Source organism: Ceratotherium simum, chromosome 1 (genome assembly GCF_057802395.1).
Source record: "Ceratotherium simum simum isolate JZ-2026a chromosome 1, ASM5780239v1, whole genome shotgun sequence".
Taxonomy (NCBI): domain Eukaryota; kingdom Metazoa; phylum Chordata; class Mammalia; order Perissodactyla; family Rhinocerotidae; genus Ceratotherium; species Ceratotherium simum.
The window spans coordinates 18936877-18959984 of NC_141900.1; the positions used below are offsets into that span (position 1 = coordinate 18936877).

The following is a 23108-nucleotide window of genomic DNA, read 5'->3' on the forward strand; positions in this document are numbered from 1 at the left end:
CCCTTGCTGTGGTACAAGCAACAGCCCTTGGGCACGTCTCCCTTTGTTCCTCAGACTGGTAGATCTCCCAGCTCAATCACAAATGCACACCCACTCACTCTGAGAGTGGCTGTCCCCAAGGTGGAGCTGAAGGCCACCCCTTACTCTAGACATGGCACCCACCCCATGTACCCACCCAACTGTTGACTCGCGTTCAAAGACCACCACCATCACCCATCCCAGCACCATCTTCCAGGAACTGGCCTCTCCCCCATAAGCCCCCGCCCTCTTCCGAGAGCACCCAATGGGTGGAGTCGGGGCTGCGGTGGGCGGGGCCTGAGGCGGGCACATTTAAAGAAAGGCAGAGGGCGAAAGGAGGCAAGAGAGGAGAAGAAAGAGAAACCAGGGGGGCGAGGCGCCGTCCAATGACAAAGCCCAGGGGTGGGCGCCGGCCGCCATCTTGTACCGGGCGGCCGTAGATCCGCCCGCGTCTTCCGCCCTCAGAGGGGGAGGGGCGGCGGCGGAGGCGAGAAAAGTAGGAGACGCGCCGGGCGGGAGGCGCCAGCAGCGGCCGCCGGCGGCAGCGGGACCCGGCGAGCGGGGCGGCCCCGAGCGGCCTGCGATGCGGCGCGGCGTGAAGAGGCGGCGGCGCCGGCCCCCGGCGGCCCCGGCCGCGGCCGCCCGGGGCGACGGCTGGAGGGCCGGAGGAGGGGCCGGGCTTGAGGCGCGGGAGGAGAAGGTGGTGTACTCGCGGTCGCAACTGTCGCTGGCCGACAGCACCCAGGCGCTGGGCGACGCCTTCAAGCTCTTCATGCCCCGCAGCACGGAGTTCATGAGCTCGGACGCCGAGCTCTGGAGCTTCCTCTGCAGCCTCAAGCACCAGTTCTCCCCGCACATCCTGCGCAGCAAGGACGTCTACGGCTACTCCTCCTGCCGCGCCCTGGTGCCCGAGCCCCCCGCGCCGCCCGCCGCCCGCCGCCCGCCGCGCAGGCCGGCCCCGAGCGCCGCGGCCAGGAGGAGGCGCCGCGGAGCCAGGGCGGCCGCCGCCGCCCGCACGAGGAAGCCCCCGCCGCCGCCGCCCGACCCCGAGGAGAGCTGCCCCGCCAAGCCCGCGGCCCCCGCGACCCCCGCGCCCTGCTTCGGGGGCCGCAGCCTGGAGGAGATCTGGAGGGCGGCCACCCCGACGCTGACCACCTTCCCCACCATCCGCGTCGGCGGCGACGTGTGGGCCGAGCGCAGCCTGGCGGCGGCGCGGCGCCGGGCGCGCCAGGTGCTGCGGGTGGACCTGGACCCCGTGGTGAGGCTCCGCCGCTTCCCGGTGCCCCGGGCGTGAGGCGCGGCCCCCGGACCCTGGACCGGAGCTTCCGCCTGGAGGAGTGAACGAGTGTCAGTCGAGTGTTTACAGATCCGACCAGGACCCCGTCCCCTAGTGCACTTTACGGGCGAAGAAGTCACCGGATGGCTCTCCGGCCCCGCGCCCCCGAGATGCGGCGCCGCCGTCTGGGACTCCGGGCCAAGTGTGTCCTCTGCTGCCCCCCCCGGCACCGGGTCTGTGGAGGAGGAGACAGCTGGACCCGCGGGGAGGTCCCTTTTCTTCCTGACCCCGGATTGAGACGTCTCCAGGACTATAGGGGCAGATCCGTTTTCTCTCTTTTGGACTCTACCTCACTGGTCTGGAAGTCCTCCGAAGAAGTTAATATTTTTCCAAAGGAATTTGGTTTCGTACTTGTGTAATAAAGCCGGAATTGACTTGTGTTTTTATCCCTCTCCCCCGCCTTTTTTCTTTTTGACTGCCACCCCTCTTTCTGGACGAAAGATCGAACGTATTTTGTGGTGTTGCACTAGTTTGTGCTCAGGGTATTCTGAATCCCCTTCGTTTCCTAATTTTAACTGGATTCCAAAGCTTTGACCAAGGATATTTTCTAAGAGATTCAAGCTTGTGACTGTTAATAGTGCAAGGACGCGTATGGCTTTGAATTTCATGGGCTCAGTGATTACAAACAAAGAGATGCAAAGTACAACTGTTTAAACATTTTTAAGGTGTTTCTAAAGATTTTATATTGAAATTTAATGTGTATATTTACTGAGCTCCTAAAGAAAATGGTAGAAACTCATAAAAAGTTTCGTTTAGGAAAAGTTGACTTGTTAAATTCTTTTTAATTGAATAAAAGTTAAAGTGCATTGAAACCACATGGCTTGTGATTAAAAAAAACAACAACTAAATGAATGACTATATTATAAAGATCTGGTGTCAGTTAAAGAGATGGATGGAACCCGATTGGAAATGATTTGGCCTCCTTGTACTGGTCTAACATACAAATACAGGAATATTTCAAGGATAAGTTATTTTAGAATGAGAATAGCCTCGGAGAAATGAATGTGTGTAAACTTTGTGATTAAAATGATAAACAGAATACCCGTTAGAATTCTCAGAACTATTAATGATCTAGAGGGGTGGGGGCATTTCTTGGTATCAAATTACTGATTGAAGTTACTTTGGGCAAAATAGATTTCTCTTTCTTTCCTTCTTTTTGTTTTTGTTGTTGGATGACAAGAAATGTCCGGACTGATATCTGTCACTTTTATAAACATAATGATGATTAGTTGACTTTTTGCTCCACGAGTTTCCTTTCTTTTCTTATTTCCATTCATAATTGTGTTTGCAGTTACCGGTCTTTGACAGCTGAAGACCACAGGAATGGAACAGGCGAGCCACACAAGAGTGCTGACCCTCCTTTTACATGTTTATAATAGTGTTTATACCATATGGCCCAGTGTGGAATTCTTGATTATCCAAGTGCCTTTGGTCATTGGTGGCAGCAAGACTTAACGGTTTTTAGCCAGCGGTGCCACAGCCAGCTTTTACTGCAATACCTAAAGGGTCAAGTAGTGTTTTTGTACCACTGTTATTCTAAATGTAGGTATTCTGCCATGGAGCAGTGCATACCGGGCTGGAACTTGACATGAAATCCTCAATATTAAGGTTTATCTCTGCTTGGCAGCTTCTTAGTGGAATAATGAGAATTGCAATTTTGACTCTTGTGTTCTTAGGATTCAAATGGCATAGCTTTCTGAAATTAGTTTTTCAAATTTAATAGTCCATAGTAGGAGTTTTGTGACTTTAATTTCAGTGTCCTTGTTTTGTAAAAAAAAAAAAAAATATATATATATATATGACTTTATGCCAGTTTCCCAGTAAGCCTCTTATTCTTTTATTCACTACTCAATGATAATGCATTGTTAAAAACACTGTCACATGAGTAAATAAAAGTGAGTAATGACTTAGAAGATGGAGAGTGTTAAATTATATATGTGTGATAGGAAGCTTATATATATTCTTTTGGTTATTAGCTTCCATTGCCAATTGTAATTCAGATACAGAGGGTTTTCTTCCCCCCCAAAACTGTTAACTTTTTTAGCTAACTTAGCACCTGAGGAAAAAAAATATGTATTTGTACCACTTCACTATTGTATATAGTTTTATAATAATTAAAAAATAAATCCAATGGCCATATTAGAATGTAATTTCAACATCTAGCTTATCTTGATGGTTTCCCAGAGGATTTTGAAATTAGACTTAGCGGGGAGGAAACCTTTGCTCAGCACAAAACTGAAACATAACCATTGATGGACACCAGGCGTTTATTTTCACGGAGATTCTTAACATTTTTTCCTCTTATGCCTTGTTACTTTGGTGCACTTGAACTCGCATAAATGTTTCTTTGGGCTGTCTGATTTCAGTTTGGATCTGATTGCCCATCCTGAATTCAATATGTTATTCATCTGGTCTCTGAAAAATCAAACCATTTCTAGTTTGTGAAATAAGATGTAAAAATGTCTTTATTTTTGCCAAGTTTTCTTTAGCAAAACCTTGCTAAAGTTAGTTGTTTTACAAGTTCTAAAATGTGAAGAAACAACCAATCCAGTTGATTAGTATAGTCATGGGAAAGTGAAAGTATTTTATGGGGACTTTTGGGCAGAATGTGAAAAGGAACTTGGCGCGGTGGCCTATGGTGAGGCATCCGTTCACTGTCCTCTAAAGTGAGGACGTAGCTTCTCTTGTGTATAGTTTTTTAGAAGAAATCCCATGATCTGTATTCATTCTTTTCCTTTCTCTTATATCTCATATGGCACAGTGGAGGAGGAAGCCAGGAGGAAGTTTATCGCCTTGCTTTGCTTTTATTTTATTTTTCACTCCTGAGTGCCTAAATGTGGTGACGGGCATCTCACATAACCTTTTGAAATTCCTGATGTCATTTTTATCTTCCTTCCTGTCAACCAGCAACTTATTTTTCCTTACTGAAACCAGTAATGTCATGATTGTTGAGGGCAAGGTACATTGTCGATAGTGCAAAGTGTCGCTGTTGTGTTGTGTATTATTTTGTCTGAGATTGAGTACCCTAGTGGACAAGTGTAGCTTAAGCTGGTGGCTGACACCTATTGATTTGCTATGTGCAAACGATAGTACTATTTTTCTGAAAACTCTTCAATAAAAAAATGAAAAATATTTGAATACAAAAAAATCTGAGCAATTTTGAACTCAAAAGTTTTTTTGTTTTAAGGAGTTGCCACAGCACTCTTTAAATTGGTGGTTTTTAATGGACATTTATACATAATATTTACTTTATTGGTGTTTAAAATATTTTTCGGTAGACTGTTGAGTGTCTTGAGTGCATTAGAAAGCAATTGTTTGTAATGGAACTGAATTGTTTCCTTGGACAGTTTGATGTGCATATGATTAAGATTTACAATCTGATTGTACTTTGCTTTTTAACTTATTAACTGTAAATAAATTTTAGAGAATATACAGTGTCTGATTTTTCTAGTGATGCTGAAAGTTTTTGAAATGGGATTTTATGTTTGCATGTGAATTGGAAAGCATTTTAATTCATAATGTGATAAATTTTGACTTTTTGTGAACTTCAGCTCTTGGAAGTCTCGAGATACGTATTTTGTGCTATCTTGGGAGTCTATGTTACATCAACTCTTTAATGATCTAGTGAATCTCCAGGACAATGTTTCATGCTCTAGCCCAAGCCATTACCCAGTTTGCCAGCAATAAAGACTTTAAAAATGCATCAAAATTCAGTTTTGAGTCCTCACCCCAAAGTCCCCCTGTGGTGGTGATCAAAGGTCTAAAGCTCACATTCTTTCGTATTGTGAAAGAAAGAGTGCTCCACGTAAGCAGCAGCACAGAATAAGAGAAGAGCCAGAATTTTCGTTACAGTGTAGAAGGTAGAAGTGGAGTATGAGCAACGGCGAGATTCATAGCACTTTGTGGCCTGAATTTGTCTTTGTACCTGAAGTTCCTTCCTGTCGATAACTGGAGGCAGCATAGTGTAATAGCTGTGAATCATGGTGCCTGGGATGGAATTAAGGCTTGTCACCACTTGCAAGCGTTGTAACTCTAGGTAAATTACATAAACTTTGTGCCTTAGCTTCCTCGAGTATCAAATGTGCTTAGTAAAAGGAACTATTGGGCTATTGAAAGGATTAAAAGGGATGTTAATGGTAGACATATAGGAAGTACTTAATAAAAGCTATTAATTGGAGGCATGTGTGCTGAGAATAAGTGTGTATGTTGAGAGTGGTCCTTTGGGAGTTCAGCATCCCTGGAATAGAGTGTGCTCTGGGAAAGCTAAAAGACAAATTAAGACAAGGTAATTTGTGCGTGAATTGAATTGAAGACAGAGAAATCTTTATTTTCTTTTAGCCTGCTGACAAACAATACAGCAAGAGGTTGGATTAAGTTGATTTATTAGACAGTTTTCACTGTTGGAAGTTTTCTAGGCTTTTTAAAAAATTTGGGGTCTTTTATATCTCTGAAAGATTTTTAAAATGTGCTGTTATGTATTTTAAACTGAGAATTTATAAAAAGTAATAGCTGAAGTTGTTGATCCAAGAACTTGCCAAATTTCCACACTAAATTTTCACCTGGAGTAAGTTCAGTAAGGTTTGCTTAAAAACCATGTTAATTTACATACACAGAACTAGATTGTAATTAATTTGTGTGAGGTTTGTACTTCCTGTGTTAAATGGAAACAAGTGAGCACAATAGTTATGTTTGGAACAGCAGAAAATTATTACTGAAAGTAAAAAATATCCTCATATTTGAAGCGTTGACACACTCATCTTTAGGTTTTGGGTGTAAAGCCTGTAATTTAGCTCTAATTCCTCTTAGCACAAAGAATAATGGAACATATTCTAGCTTGATGAGCAAGCCAAAGTTGCTGTATCTGAAGTTGACACAGGAATTTCCTTAGATGGAAGTTGTCCAGCAGTAAGATGCTCAAGACTGAGCTTGAGCGCAGACTTCACACGAGCAGTGATTTTTATTTTATTTTTATTGCAGTCACATTGGTTTATGACTGTATAAATTTCAGGTGTACCTCATTATACTTCTGTTTCTGCATGGATTACATCATGTTCTCATGTTCACCACCCAAATACTAATTACAGTCCATCACCACACACATGAGCCTAATCATCCCTTTCGCCCTCCTCCCTCCCCCCTTCCCCTCTGGTAACCACCAATCCAATCTCTGTCTCTATGTGTTTGTTTGTTGTTGTTTTTATCTACTACTTATGAGTGAGATCATACGGTATTTGACCTTCTCCCTCTGACTTATTTCACTTAGCATAATACCCTCAATGTCCATCCATGTCTTATGTCAGCACTCACTCATCTGGGTGAATGTCATCCTAAACTATGATCTATAACCTGATAAACTTATCCAGAGCCCAACTGGAAGGTAACGATCATAACACCAAACACTATGGCTAGCCCAGTAAGTTTAAATAAATATTCTACTGAAGTCAAAACTGGACTTCTTTTGCTTCTGAATGTATTCGTAGGACTGTTAATGTTGAGATTCTTCCAAGTACTGAAATTAACTGTAAAATGCATATATACTTGTCTCTTCTAGGGTTTTTTCAGGTACATATCTTTATTTAAATGGTTAGCAGAAAGAGTATAGAAAAAAGAGTGTGACTTAGGGTTCTAAACTCTTAGGCTAAAAAAATTACTGAAGCATAGTATACATATAAAAAGTACATACATTAAACATATTATAAGGACAGCTTGATGAAATTTCATAAATTCAATATACTTGGGGAACCAGCACTCAGATTTAAAAAAACAGGACATTACCAGTATCCCAGAAGACCCCTTCATGCTCCTTCCATTCTCTACCCATCTTCCTTCCAAGATAACCATTATTCTGACTTCTTACAGCCTCGTTAACTTTTGCCTGTTTTTGGACTTTATGTAAATGGAATTGTTGTCATATGCCTAGCCTCTTTCACTCAAAATGATGTTTGTGAGATTCATTCATATTATTACATGTAGTTGTAAATCATTTATTCTCATTGGTATATAGAATTCTAGTGTGTGAATATTCTACAATGTTTCTGCAACTCTTGATGGGCATTTAGGTAGATTCCAGTTTAGGGCAATTATGAGTAAGGCTTCAATGAGCATTATAGAACACGTCCTTTGGTGAACATATATTTTTTTTGGAGTATTTATCTAGGAGTGAATTTGCTGGGTCACATATTGCACAAATGATCAGCCTTGGTAGATACTGCCAAACAGTTTTCCAAAGTGGTTATACCAATTTACATGAACTTTTATAGTAGTATATGAGAGATCTGGATATTTCGTATCCTTGCCAACACCAGGTATCTTTGGTCTTTTTCATTTTAGCCTTCCTGGAAGATTTAAAAAAAAATTAAAAACGTTTTAATCCAAGTAATGTATACACATAGTCTAAAATAATAAAACACCTTAAATAACACATAAGGGCTTACAATAAAAAACAAAATGCCCTGCCTCACCCGCAAACACCCCTTCCCTAGCGGTAACATTTTTTTTTAAAGTCGGGGTTTTTTAGTAGGCTATTTTTTTAGGGCAGTTTTAGTTTTAGAGACTAATCGCAGAGCAAGTACAGAGTCTCACCCCTCCTCCCCCAACACACACAGTTTCTACAGTTATTAATATCTTGCATTAATGTGGTACATTTATTATAACTGATGGGTGAGCCATTATTGATACTTGTTATTATTGACTAACATTAGGGTTCACTCTTTGGTTTGTACAGGGTCATAAGTTTTGACAAATGCATCATGTCATGTATCTACCATTACAGTATCATACAGAATAGTTTCACTGCCCTAAAAATGCTCTTTGCCGCACCTATTCATCACTTCTCTTCTGAGCCCCTGGCAACCACTGGTCTTTTTACTGTTTCTATAGTTTTGCCTTTTTCAGAATGTCATATAGTTGGAATCATACAGTGTATATACGTATAGCTTTTTCAGATTGGCTTCTTTCACTTAGTAATATGCATTTAAGTTTCCTCCATGTCTTTTAGATAGCTCTCTTCCTCCCTTCCTCCCTCCCTTTCTTCCTTCCTTCCTTCCTTTCATTAATGGAGTTTATTTTTTAAAACAGTTTTAGGTTTACAGTAAAATTGACTGGAAAGTACAGAGAGTTCCCGTGTAAACCACCCCCTTCACACACACGGTTTCCCCTGTTATTAACATCTTACATTAGTGTAGAGCATTTGTTACAATTGATTAGCCAATATGGATTCTATTATTAACTGAAGTCCGTAGTTTATCTTAGGGTTCACTCTTTGTGTTGTACAGTTTTATGGGTTTTGACAAATGCCTAATGTCATGTATCCACCATTACAGTATCATACAGAATAGTTTTGCTGCCATAAAAATGCCCTATGCTCCATGTATTCATCTCTCCCTTCCTTCCCCGGGTCCTGGCAACCACAGATCTTTTTGCTGTCTCCGTAGTTTGAGGCAACACTTTTAACTGTTTCAGGTTTTTATTCTTTTTTTTTTTTTTGCTCCCCAAAGCCCCAGTGCATGGTTGTATATCCTAGTTTTAAGTCCTTCTAGTTCTTCTCCATGAGCCGTCACCTCAGTATGGCAACTGACAGATGGTTGGTGTGGTTCTGCGACCGGGAAGCGAACCTGTGCTGCCAAAGTGGTGAGCATTGAACTTTAACCATTAGACCATCCGGGCTGGCTCAGGTTTTTATTGGTTATCTTCATAATTCTAAATAAAAGACTGTACTGCTCTTTATTGATTTATCAATTTTAGGTACCATCTACTGACTTCCTATGAAGATGAGAAGTAGTTCACTTACACCGCCTTTCTTCTCTCTCCTCTCTTCCCAATATGCTTATGTTACTGAATTCCTATCTTTATTATTGTTGCAGTCAGGGTGCAGCCAGAAAGTGAGTCACTATAGGTATTCTAAACATTTACAGAAGTGATGGGAGATCCGAGAAGCAAACAAAGGATGGTGAAGCAAGCAAGAATTAGTATCATCAGAGAGCTGTTTCCACCCCCAGGGCTGGAGAAACAGAGAGCCGTGCCTGCTAGGAGCTGGGATCACAGGAGAAGGGGCTGCCCGGAAAGGAGCCAGAATCTCTGAGGACATAAAATCACTGCTAGAGATTGGAGTGGGAGAGAGAAAAGTATCTGGGCTTCTACCTTCCTCCCTTTCTCCAGTCGAGCCTCCATTGGTCAAACCACTGTAGAAGCCAGTTGGCAAGGAACTTAGGAAACAGTAGTTTGTAGGCGAAGTGAAGGAGCTGGATCTGAGGGCAGACAGGCATAATGGATGAAGTTAAAGTATGTGTGTTAGTCAGGGTTCTCCAGAGAGACACTATCGATGGGAGCTGGCTCACATGACTATGGAAGCTGAGAAGTGTAGACCCAGGGGAGCCAGTGGTGTAGTTCCAGTCCAAGTTTGAAGGCCTGAGAAGCAGGAGAGCTGATGGTGCAAGTGCCATTCCAAGTCTGAGTCTGAAGGCAGGAGAAGACCAATATCCCAGCTCGAAGACAGTCAGGCAAGGAGAGTGAATTCTTTCTTATTCAGCCGTATTCAGGCCTTCAACGGATTAGGTGAGGCCCACCAACATTTGGGAGGGCAATCTGCTTTACTCAGTCCACTGATTCAAATTTTAACCACATCCAGAAATATCCTCACAGACACACCAGAAATAATGTTTAACCAAATATCTGAGCACCCTGTGGTCCAGTCAAGTTGAAACATAAAATTAACCATCACAATGTGTAATTTTAAACTAGATACTTAAGTGTCTATTATTTATTTTATCAAGTGTCACTCCCTAGGTTATAAGATAAATGTCTCCATTATCCTTTCTGCACTTTTTCTTTCTCCTCCACCCGCTGTCAGCTTTGGATTTTACTTTGTCATTTTTGTTAATATTTTTATTCTGCCCTGCAATCGAGTTTTTTTTAGGTTGTTCATATGTTGATTGTAAAAATTGAAAACCAATAAATGGTTTACATTGTCATGACTATGTAAATAGTATTCAAATCTTAAAACACTGATCCTTCATTGCAACCCTTGGACCTCTTGAATGAAGACGTCCCTAGCATCAAACTGAAATGGACTCTTTTTCTTTATACTCCATCAATGCTTTAAACCATGCCATATTTTGGTTGGTTCATTCAGACTAAGGTAATCTTATGGATATGTTTTGGTTTTCCTTAATTTTCTAATTGCTCTTCTTTGTTTTCTTGTGCTCTTTCTGTATTGCCAAATCATGCCATCTATGAAGTCATCTTATTTCCCCCCGAGTGTGGTCTTATTGGAGCCTTCTCTTTTCCTGCCCCAGGTTAGACTGGGGCCTCAATAGCCCTGCTTCATAGCTTTCATCCTGAGGTTTTTCTCTGCTGCTTTCCCAATTTGGTTCCACAATTTTATGGTAACATGACTCTCTGGGAAGGTAGGGAGTATTTAAGAGCATGGGCTCTGGAGCCAGACAGCCCAGGGTTAGATCTTAGTTCTGTCACTTACAAACTGTGTGATCCTAGATAAGTTATTTGGCCCCTTTATAACTCAATTTCCTCATCTATAAGATAATAATAGCAAGAATATATACTTCATAGGATCGTTGTGTGGCTAAATGTAATAATACGTGAAAAGCACTCACAACAATGCCTGGCACAATGTAAGCACTCAGTAAATGTTGGCTCTTCTTATCTTCTTTCTTTATTTCCCCTCTCCTTGTTTTGCTGGAGTACATGCTCTGATAACTTCCTAATAAAGGGTGAATAGAGTCTGAAGCTTTGCATGTCTGAAAATATCTTTATTCTGCTAAAATACCTTTACTCTGCTCTCACATTTAATTAACAGTTGTGATATATTTAGAATCCTAGGTTGTAATGACTAGTTGCCCCTCCCTAAGTTCCCCCAGACTAAAACACTGTTGGAATGATCATATGTACTTTTTATAGTGTTTCGGACTTGTACTGCCACTTTTACCTTATCCTATTCTTTTGAGACGATCCGCTAAGTCCAGCCCACACTCAAGCCAAGGGGAAAGAGGGTCCACCTTTTGAAGGGCCTAAAAGAGAATTTATGAACATATTTTAAACTACCACAGTCTGCCCTCTGGCCTCAAATTATTTACATTCACCTCACATGCAAAATGTCCTCACCCTGTCCTAAGAATCTCCCCTTTCAATGTCCCAGCCCTTTATAACATCAGCTCAAAGTCCAGGATGTTGTCATCTAAATTAGGTCTGTATGTGGATGAGGCTCCTCAGGTGCAGTTTCTTAAACACAGGTCTTTGAGTATACTTCTTCTCAGTCTGAAGGACTGTGAATTAAAGACGCAACCAACACTCCATGGTGGGACAGTCATAGGATAACCAGAATAGACACTGCTGACAAACAAGAAGGAAAACAGGAGGTTTACATGAGTCACTGGCCCATAGCAGTTCTGAAATTCTGCTGGGCACAGGTTGGCTGTTCCTTCATTGGGACTCAAGGCCTGGGAATGAGTTTCCATGGTTCTAGCTCCCTCTGGGCTCTTGATTTCATTCTTTGAGTCATTATTCCTTTTTCATGAAAGGTAGCCTGTGTCTGCAGCTGTATAGCTGTCCCAGTCTATTACTGATTGTAGAAGTTTGTGGGTCCAAAGCCCTCTTCCACTGTACTGTCTCTGTTCTTTTAAAAACTCTTCTCTATCTTGGGCTTCTGCTGAGATTGATGAAGAACAACACTCTTAAACTTCCAGTTATGTAGTAACAAAGAGAACCGCAGGTCCTACAGTTTACTTTGCTCTATGAGGGTATGCTTCTATTATAGAATACTGGGATTTTCCAAGACTCTACTTCATTTAGGAAAGTTTTCTGGCATCTTTTCTCAAATGTCATCTATTCAGCTTTGTTCTTAATTTCACCTTTGATGAGGGCTGCATCATTAATGTTATCTGTGCCAATAAAATGTGAAACTATATTTTAATGGTATTGACTAAATGCAAACAGTATCAGTTATGAATGCATTCAGCTGCAAGTAACAGAAAGCTGCCACCAGTGACTTAAACAGAGCGAGAAATTTACTCACAAAACAGGCTGCAGGCTGCACTGCTTTAAGGCAGTAGTGTCATCTGAAGCAAGCTGCATGGAATGGCAGAGCTGCCAATTTCTTTGTAACCTACTTTAAAATATTGGGAGAAATGTTGGCAATCATTAATACTAATAATACCAATATTTACTGATCACTTACTACTTGCCCTCTTCAAGGTGCATTATGTGAATGAGCATTTCAGGCTCACAATAAATAGAGGTGGAGTGGTTGATGTCATTTGAAAGTCATTTCTTTCTTTTTTTTTTTTGAGGAAGATTAGCCCTGAGCTAATATCTGTGCCCATCTTCCTCTACTTTATATGGAACGCCGCCACAGCATGGCTTGATAAGCGGTGCATCGGTGCGCACCCGGGATCCAAACCTGTGAACCCTGGGACACTGAAGCAGAGTGTGCAAACTTAACTGCTACGCCACTGGGCCGGCCCCTGAAAGTCATTTCTTTTCTTCTTCTTCTCCAAGTCACAAACTAGCTGTAATATTTCCAGGGCACATGGCTTCACCAAAATTCCTTCAAAGTTTCCTTTGTTTATCAAGACATCAAGCAAACTTACAAGAATTCTAGAATCTAATACTTTTGGGTTGTGGAGAAACCAGTTCAGTCTTTTCAAATCATGTTGGAGATCCATGCTGTTCAATATGCTTTCAGGATGAACCCTCAGAAGATACTCCTGTGAGTGTATTGGCTTTGTGCATTTTTTGGCAAAAACCTTGCTTCCCAGGAAGCACTGCAACTTTTATATAATTATCAATTAAATCATAATTATCAATTATAATTATCAATTAAAGTAAAAAAGGATTTTAGTTTGTCTTCTTGTTGACATTTTCTAACGTATGCTAAATTAACAAGTTTCATTTTATTTAATTCTTATCATCATATAACTATTCTAGTATCATCACAGAACAATGGTGGCCCCAGGTGTAGCATCAGCTCTGGAAACTTCAGATGTGGTTTTCAAAGCTCTGTAAGGTCTTCGTCAGTATAAATTTAGAGCTTTTTTGAGATCTGGATCCTACTCTCCAATTTTTTTTTTTTTTTTGGTGAGGAAAATTGGCCCTGAGCTAATATCTGTTGCCAATCTTCCTCTTTTTGCTTGAGGAAGGTTGTCCCTGACCTAACATCTGTGCCAGTCCTCCTCTATTTTGTATGTGGGACGCTGCCACAGCATGGCTTAACGAGTGGTGTATAGGTCTGCGCCGGGGATCTGAACCCACGAACCCCAAGCTGCCGAAGCAGAGCATGTGAATTTAACCACTGTGCCACTGGGCTGGCCCATCTCCAATTTTTTATTACCTTTCAATGCTGTTTCCTCCAGAGCTTTCTTTACTTCCTTTACGTTATTCCATTAGGCATTTGACCAAACGTGTCAAATAAAATTTTTCTCAAATTGAATATGAACATTTGGAAGAGCACTGACATATTCAATACCCAAATATTTTATTATCTCTGGTAGGAGTTAGTTCTCTCTATGGAAGATGAATAAGTAAACCAATGTCTTTTTTTGGTCTCAAATGAAAATGTCTTCTCTATTGATCAGCGAATATATGTGCAAGGAAACATGTTAGGTATTGCAAGGGGGAATAAGAAGGTTAGGAGTACAAATTAGATTTCCTTTCTGTTATGGAAGAAAAGATTAACTTTTTATTTGATTAATTAAGATAAACTGTGCTTTAAAAAAATAAAAGGAAAGATAGCCATGAAATTAGATAAAAGTTAAGCAATGAAATATTTTTTCCCTAGGGCAGCAAGGACTTATGAGACATACCATAACCTGTAAATTTTATACTAAAAAAGTTGCTGCTAGTAAGATTATAAAATTTATCTTTAAAAAGTTTGCTTTGTGTAGTACTATTATTCCTTTGTTCTTCAAAGCTGAAGAAGTTTTTTTCTTTCTGCTTTTAATGTGAAATGAAAAGACATTTTTTCCCTGCATTTTCTTCCTGCAGTTTTAAAGCTGAACTTTTAAAAAAGTCTTTTATGTATTAATTCTTTTTCTCTCCATCCTTTGTACAAAACCAGTTATGAGATTGGGAATAATGTTGACTATTGTTAACCCAAGTCCAGTGAACTTAAATTGTCATAAAACGAAGCATTTGAGCAGACTTTGAGTTCATCTCCTGGAGTTCCTTGTCCAGCCCTTGGGCAGGATTCCATTCAAATAATCCATAATATAGTGGCGACCCTGTCTCTGGAAAGAACTGTCTGATTTGACCTTATATGTTGATTTTTCTAGAAATCTAGGCATTGAGAGGGCCAGGGGTTGAGTGGTGGGAGAGGGAGACTTTGTAGAAGTGCAGACTATCCAGGTTTACTTGAAGCCAACTGAGCAGAGGAAAGTTCTATCTTGGAAAGGCTTGGCTCAGCCGGGCTTAGCTCTCAATTGTTGTGGAATTAGTGAAAATTATTCTTAGAACTCACATGAAGGATGCCTCCAGAACTCTAAAAGGGACTTGTTCCTTCTTTATTCAATAAAGGGTCTCGGGGGATATTGACTTCACCCTCATGTATCCTCAATAGTTCTTCACACCAATTATGTTGTAATTACCTCCTTATGTAGTTCTCTTTCTCCCCTCCTAGACCATGAATCCCTCATTGGCAGGACTCATCTTTCTATCATTACAGTGGTGCTGGCTATGTGCAAACTGCTCAGTAAATATTGAATGAGTGCATTGTGTTTATAGAGTTCAGACAAACCCGGGACATAGGCTCCCAAATTTACAGAAGAACTAGCCATGTCATTTCAGTTTTATGTGTAACAAAAGCAATCGGTAATGGAAAAAAAAAATATATATATATTTTTTACAGAAACCTATGGAATGAAGTTTTGATGAATTCCTAGCATTTTGTGATCAAATGAATTGGCTGAAAACTATGACACCTCTTAGGATCCTACTTGCGGCCCAAGACCACTTCATCATCATGACCTTAGAGTCCCTCAGCAAGAGGCAGTGTAGTGCAGTGGTTAACAGGGTGGCCTCTGGAGCCAGGCTGCCTGGGTTCAAAATCCTCCCTCGCTTTCTTACTAGCAGCAGACCTTTGGACAAGCTACTTAATCCCTCTGTTCCTCAGTTTTTTAGCTGTAAAAACAGGTGTAATATAGCACCTACCTCATAGAGCTCTTATAAGAGTTAAGTGAATTAACGTAGGTGAAACTCTTAGAATAGTGGCTGCAGCTTGGTTAGCTTTAAGTCAGTGAATGTTAGCTTTTATTAGTAATAATGTAAAAGCTTTAGAAAGTCTCAGTTTGCTTATTTGAAATTTTCACGTTGACATGTGTTGAAAGCAAAGAACAGCTCTAGTACATAAAATGTCATATTAGAATAAAACATTTGGGAGAATGAGGTCAACTTCACTAACATTGGAACGTGCAAAAGGATGCTCTAGGTCTTGTTAGGAGCACCGAGATGCACAAGACTTGCCCTCAGTACAGACTGATAGCAAAATGGTCAGAAATAGGGGGGTAACAGAGGGAACAAAGTAACTTTGATTTAATCCCTACCATTCACCAGGTACTATTCTGTGCACTTTATGCTTGTTTTTCTTTTGAGCAAAACTAACAATCTTATGAGGTAGGAATTGTTCCTATTTAATAGATGAATAAACTAAAGCTTAGAGAGCTTAAGAAATTTGCCAGATATCACAAGTCTATGCAGCAGAGATTTGAACCCACAGCTGTCACATCCCACTCCCCCAGTAATCTTTATAAACATTTTTTGAGGAAGTGAAATAAATGAATCACTTCTGGGAAGAACCTACTATGGGACTGTGAAATCCCTAGGTGGAAGACAAATCAATTTAAGAAGCCTGTTTCGTTCACCTTTGTATTTCTCCTGGTGTACAGCATAGGTGTTCAGTGTTTATGAAATGAATAAGCTTATGAATGAGTGAGCAAAAGAATGAATTCCTTTGCTCCTATGATTAGGTTGTTTAGTTTGGCCGAGGATCTCGGGGCAATCTGGCTCATGTCTAAAGCCCTTGTGCGTGCCTCCTGTTCTAACTGCCACAGGCAGGTGAAAGAGAAGGTTAGTTAGTGTAACATTTGTCTCAAGTTACTTGTAAGCCAGTGAAAAACAGACTTCCCCCAGATGGAACCACGGGGAGTCATATGCAGTTTTAAACCCTGACTCCTCTACCCCCTAGTTGCCATCCTGGAGCCTCTCTGTCCTGGCATCCTGCAGGCCCCACTGCAGACGCCTCTTCCAATTTATAAAGGTATCAGCTCTGGGGACTGCGACATGATGACAACGTGGACTAGGTTCTGAATACATGCTAATTCCCCTTTACCTCCTAAACACCTTCATAAAGTTTTAATTCCCAGGTTTTACTTAGATAAACTACAGAGCTGACAAAAAAAGAAAACAAAATGGAATAATGGACCCAGAACCAGAGATATCCTGAAATCAGGGCAGGGTATGTGGGGGAGAATGGCAGGTGGGAAAGGGACGGGGGCACCCAGAGAGTCTTTACATGGAAGTTCGCATTCCAGCAAAGGAGGAGAGTTGGTGCTTGTATTGCTTTGTGGGAACTTCTTGTCCCCAGCACGTGGTATGCACTTACTGAACATTTCAAAGGTGCAGGAGGGCTCAGCTGCCCCTTGCAGTCACGGGAGAAAACACCATCAAGTCCGCTCATTCTCTTGCCCTCTGATGTTTCCCTCCGGCTGGCATTGCTAAAACACCTATTTTCCTAATGACACCATAGAACAGGTAGATTTACCTCTACCGGCCTTTGCTTGCTTTCTTCTTCTCAGTTTGTCTATCCACCCATGGCTTCATTCAGCAAAAAGTGATTGGGCCTGGGCCTCTGTGGGCCAGGATCTGTTCTAGAGGTGAACCCCTGCCCCAGTGGCTCTTACAGGCGGGTAGTGATTCTTATGTCTGGTGCTTGCAGCCTCTACATCAGGCCGGCCACTCTGTCACCTTCCGTTGCCTTTTCATTGTCATTTGGCAGATGGCTGCCTGCTTCTTTTCTCTATTTATGTACCGAGTGGAATCCAGTGCTTTGGGGATATGGACAATTACAGTGAACGGACTCCTGGATGTGTCTATTATCTTGATGGATTGTACGTATTTCTTTCAAAATCTAGTTTACTCTTGAGCTAGATATGTTAAACAAAGCAAAACAACCAGAAGAGGCTTGTCAAAATTGTATGTCCTAAGGGTTTGACAAACATTCAGTGGCTTTTCCCAGAAGCATTTGGTTAAGGGACTAGTCATTGAGTGAGTCCCCAAACCTGGAGGCAAATGCAGATTGGGCTATCAGGCCTCTGAGAGTGGAGCTTGACCCTTGGCTGACAACCCCCCTGGCTGTCCCCAGGACTTGCCTTAGAAGCGATGGAAGGAGGAGCTGCTGCCAGGGTGTACCTGATGTGACTCCATCATTCATGGACTCTTTGATGCTTGGGGGCTCTTTATTTCAATTAAAGTGCAGCCAACCTGGACTTTGAAAAGTGTACCTTAGAACAACCTCTGGAAACAACCCAGCCCAGCCCCTCATTTTACTGTTTCAGTCCAGAGAACCATAGGGCCTTGCTCAGCTAGTGAGTGGTACAGCTGGGACGAGAATCCTCATAGTCTGAGTCTCTATCCGGTGTTTTTTCTCCCGATCGATTTGCCTGGGAGGGCTTTGCCCTTCTTGGACTTGTATTGTGTTTTGCTGTAGGAATCAAACATGAGGTAGATTTCTCAGGTAGTTATAGCTGGGGGAAGGGGCTGTGACAGCAGAGTGGGGTGAGAGGCAGGGAGACCTGGAAGGAGAGACGATACAAAAGCCAGGAGAGTGGGCGTGAGGGCCTCCTTCCATTTCGCTCTGGGCTGGCCTTAGTAAAGACGTCTGGGCAGCCTGGTCCTGAGTGCTGGTGGAGTTTTGTGCATCAGCGATGGCCTGGAGGAGGGGACACCTTCGGTAGGTTCTGGCAGTCTGTGGGAAATAGGGGTGTGTGTGTGTGTGTGCGTGTGTGTGTGTGTGTGTGTGTGTGTGTGTCTGAGAGAGGAAGAGAGGATCACAGTGGAGGGATGTGATATTTACTCTGATTGCCTATTCAAATCATTTTCACATGACTCAAATCATGGGGCATTTTCCTTAAAAAAGAAAGTAAATCCTAAAGAAGAAGAATAATAAATAATAAAATTAGATCTAGAAATTGATGTTCATTGTTTTAAAAAAATTCCTTCTAAATGTGTATTTTTGATTTTAGAAGTTGGCTCTGCTCTCCTCTGAATCCCGGAAGATGTAATGGTATATTAATGATGGTTTGGAATGGCACCTTCATTGGTGTGATTTTTAATTCATTTCACAGGTCAAGCATTCTGGCAGGAGAAACCCGAAATGCACAGGCAAACCAGTTACCCCAACCAACGTGGAGTAGAGAGCAGGGCAGGATGGGGTGAGTTCGGAGAGCGCAAGGTTTGGAAGCTGAGTTCACAGTCAGCACAACTACTGACCTGCTGTGGCTGTGAGGATTCAGGCAAATCAGGGTTCTTTCTACTCCGAAGTTTCATGATGCAGGTTAAAATTCTACATGAATTCTGTACAGTCAAAATGCATGCCTGGGGGCCGGCCCTGTGGCGTAGCGGTTAGGTGCGTGCACTCCACTGCTGGCGGCCCCGGTTCGGATCCTGGGCGCGCACTGATGCACCGCTTGTCAGGCCATGCTGTGGTGGCGTCCCATATAAAGTGGAGGAAGATGGGCACAGATGTTAGCCCAGGGCCAGTCTTCCTCAGCAAAAAGAGGAGGATTGGCATGGATGTTAGCTCAGGGCTGATCTTGCTCACAAAAAAAAAAAAAAAAAAAGCATGCCTGCATGAGTAATACAGCTTCTGATGGAGCTATTCAGACAGAAATTGTTCATCTTTCAAGTCAGTGATAGAAAATGATGATCAGAGCTCCAGGATCATATGGCTGGGGTTCAGAAATTTTATTCCTTCACCATGAGGATATTTTGAAACTGAATTTAACATTCAGGTTTAGTTCTTCGATTTTGATCACTTTTTAGTTAAAATGTTAAGTAAGCAGTGTGTTTATCTTAGTTATGGCAGAGCTAGTGTCTGTATAGGGAGATCACTTGAAAATTAATGAATAAGGTTTTTCTGTTTCTATTATAAAGGAGAGTCATCCATTAGCATAAACTATGCCTTGAGAGAGTGACCACTACATGAAAGAATATTGTGAGCCTAGGATTCTATTGTGGCATACAGGATTTGTTACGTTGAAAGATGATTATGAAAATTCCGACATTCTTACTCATTGGCACTGATGGTTAAAAGAAGAGGGGTATCTTAGTTGAAATAGGTGACTGCTCTTGAAAATAGAAATGTAAATAGGATTCTGGTGAATTATTTTGCTAATTGTTCTTCATTAAACCAAATAATGTATTATAAATGGAAAAACTAATCTCTCTTCTTGAGGAAAAATATTATTCAAGAAAACTTTGATTATAAAGGGCCCCTGGAAATGTCACAGAAGATACTCTTGTCTGTAGATTTGTTCATTTTCTCACTACCCCCTAGACGTTGTTCTGATGTTTTAGGTTGGTGTTCTAGATTAGGATGCTGCCTCCCTCAAACACTTTAAGTCTTTTCTTGTATGATTGCTTCATGTTAAAAAAAAAAAAAAGTATATTTAAGATTTCTATGATAGACCCATTCTTGTGATGATAGGCACGTAAGCTGTTGCCACCTTTTCTGGAGAGCAAATTGGCAATAAATATCCAGAGTCTTAAACTACTGCTCATACCCTTTTGCTCAGTAATTTCACATCTAGAGTTTTGTTCTAATGCAATAATCAGAGATGAAAGGCTAAATTGGTGTCCAGGGATGTTCATGTAAGAATATATGTAAGAAAATTGGAAATAAACAACATCCAATAATGGGACAATAATTGTGTAAAATATACCCAGGCAATTTTATGTCATCATTAAAGTCATGTTTTCATAGCACTTTTAGTGCTCTGTTGTTAAATGAAAAAGAGAAGCAGTATATGAAGTAATATAGAAGATATATTCCCAGTTTTATTTTATTTTTCAATCAAATACCTTAAAACATTTTGAGGTATAATTTACATTCAATAAGATTTTCCCTTTTCGGGTATATACTTTGATTAGTTTTGACAAATATGTCTATCAAGATATAGACTCTACCACCCCAAAATTTCCTCTTGCCCCTTTGTCAGCACCCTCCCTCTACTCCCAGTCCCTGGCAAACTATAGTTTTGCATTTTCCAGAATGTCAGATAAATGGAATCATACAGTATGTTGCCTTTTGCATCTGGTTTCTTTCACTTCTGAGATTCATGTGTGCTGTGTGCATCAGTACTTCATTCTTTTTATTGTGGAGCAACATCACGTTGTATGAACATACCACAATGTGCTTATTCACCAGTCCATAGACATCTGGGTTGTTTCCGGTTTCTGATGCTCATGAACCATTTGTGTACAGGATGTAATGTGTTTATTTCTCTGGGGTAAAAATCTTAGGAGAAGGATTACTGGGTTATATGGTAAGTATATGTTTAAGAAATTGCCCATCTCTTTTTCGAAGTGCCTGCACCATTTTGCGTTCCTACCAGCAATGAGAGTTCTAATTGTTTTGCATCCTCTAAGCTTGTGGTATTGTCCATTTTTAAAGTTTTAGCCATTCTAATAGGTGTGTAATGGTATCTCATTTTCCTAGTGACTGATGTCAAGCATCTTTTCATGTGCTTATAGGTCATCCATATAACTTCTCTAGTGAAATGTCTATTTAAATCTTTTAAAATTTGAGTTGTTTGTTTTCTTATTATTGAGTTTTAAGAGTTCTTTATATATGCTGTATACAATTCCTTTGTCAGATATGTGATTTGTAAATGTTTTTCCAAGTTTATAGCTTATCTTTTCATTTTCATATAGTATCTTTTAAAGAGCAAAAGTTTTTAATCTATCAACTTAACTATTTTTAATTTTATGATTCATGCTTTCCTTTAATAAACATTTTAGTTTAGAATAGTTTTAGATTTATAAAAACTAATGCAAAAATAGCACAGAGAGTTTCCCTACACCCCACACCCAACTTTCTCTCTTATTAATCATAGTATGGCTCATTTGTCACAACAAATGATTATGGTTTATGTTTTTTGTGATCTACCTAAGAAACCTTTACCTGCCTCGAAGTCACCATGATTTTCTATGTTTTTATATAGAAATTTTACAGTTTTAGCTTTTAGGTTTAGGTCTATGATACATTTTGAATTAATTTTTGTGTAATGTTGAGGTTCATTTTTTTCTTGTTTTAGCACTATTTGTTGAATAGACCTTTTTGTTTTAATATATATAAATATATAAAATATTGAAGGATATGCTTGAATGGTGGTTATTTTATTTTTTCCTCTGATATTTTCTATATGTCTCTACAATTAGCATGAGTAAGCAGAAGTTTTGAGTGAACAGACAATATGGTGAAGAAAGACAGTGAAAATAAGTGCAGTAGAAGCAGAGACTGAGAGAAGCTGGCCTCTGAAAGAGGGATCATCAGATTATGTTGCTGAGAGGGTGATGGATACCTCAGTTACCCATTTGTCGATTTCTGAACCACACTGCAGAGCCTGAGAGGCCTGGCTCTGTTGTGGTTCCTCTTATATGTGGTCTAGTCCAGTGGTTGAGAATCCTGTATTTTTTACTTCCACATCTGCCCTTACAATAAACCTCCATTACTTTAGACATCTTGAGTGGGTCGCTGTTTCTTGCAACCTAAAGGAAACTTACCAGCAAACCTACACACAGATGCAGCAGGCACCTCTTTATGGGGTAAGGATGAATGACTAAGGAAGAACATGTGCTGGCCCCAAAACTCCTCCAGGGTTTGGCCTCCATGTGTGAAATTAGAGCTATGTCTTTTATTGTAACATTATATTTCTGATACTTGTAAATATATTGCTAAGATCAAGGGATAACATATTAATATATTAACCATTTATTATTTTAAAATTTATTTTTCATATTATTCCAGCTCAGAGACCAGAATTCTGAAAACAAGTAAATTCTGATTTGGGGTGGAGAGAGAGGGTTGCAAGTAGAACATTTCTGAACATGGGCCAAGACTTGTACTTGTGAATCTGGTATCAGAGATGGCAAAAGGGTCGCCAAAGCTGGATTTTGTGTAATTGAGATATAGTACCTCATGGTTAAGGTCATGGGCTGAGGGGTCAGAATGCCTGGGTTTCAAGGCCAGCTCCGTGACTTTCTTAGCTGGGTGAACTTGAGCAGTTTACAAAGCCTCCTTAAGCCTCAGTTTCTTCTGCAAACAGGGGTGCTTGGGAGGCTTCTGTCAGGTAATGTGCTGGCACAGCGGAAGTGCTGCATAACTGTCAGCTCATCTCATTGCTCCCTAATATTCCCCAGCTCTCATGCCGGGGGGCCTGGAGGCCGTGTGTTCGTGCATGCCTGAATCTTCAGGCTAATGGTTCACTTTGCGATGAAGGCCTCCCATTTCACTGAGCCCTTGAACCACCCCATCTGTTCAGCCGTCTCTGTCTCCCTGTGTGGGTTCCCTTCTCCTTTTTAAGACCCTTAATTAGTTTTGGGTGATAGAATGATCCGCACCACCTGGGCATCAGTTATTAGCAATAAATGCAGCTCCTCTGAGTAGCCACGGCATACTAATTATTTCCACATGAAGGTAGTTTTCTGCAACTCTCATTACCTGCTAAATTATACTGGTGCATATTTTAAA

General features: G+C 41.0%; 1 protein-coding gene and 1 long non-coding RNA gene across 2 annotated transcripts in view; both read left to right on the forward strand.

The window, feature by feature from the left end:
- The first annotated feature begins 381 nt into the window (after window positions 1-381).
- Window positions 382-4784, forward strand: CCDC71L (coiled-coil domain containing 71 like). The gene has a single exon (XM_087438815.1). It carries the CDS (start codon window positions 602-604, stop codon window positions 1310-1312), a length of 711 nt encoding a protein of 236 aa, XP_087294941.1. The 5' UTR covers window positions 382-601; the 3' UTR covers window positions 1313-4784.
- Window positions 4785-18632: 13848 nt separating this feature from the next.
- Window positions 18633-23108, forward strand: part of LOC147918151 (uncharacterized) — a 52997-nt gene continuing 48521 nt past the window's right edge. Inside the window, exon 1 of the long non-coding RNA XR_015553042.1 lies at window positions 18633-18789. This is a non-coding gene — a long non-coding RNA (uncharacterized LOC147918151). The remainder of the gene's footprint in view (window positions 18790-23108) is intronic.

What these genes read in the sequence shown, in the direction of transcription:
- CCDC71L (XM_087438815.1), top strand. Translation starts at nt 602, where the DNA reads ATGCGGCGCGGCGTGAAGAGGCGGCGGCGCCGGCCCCCGGCGGCCCCG.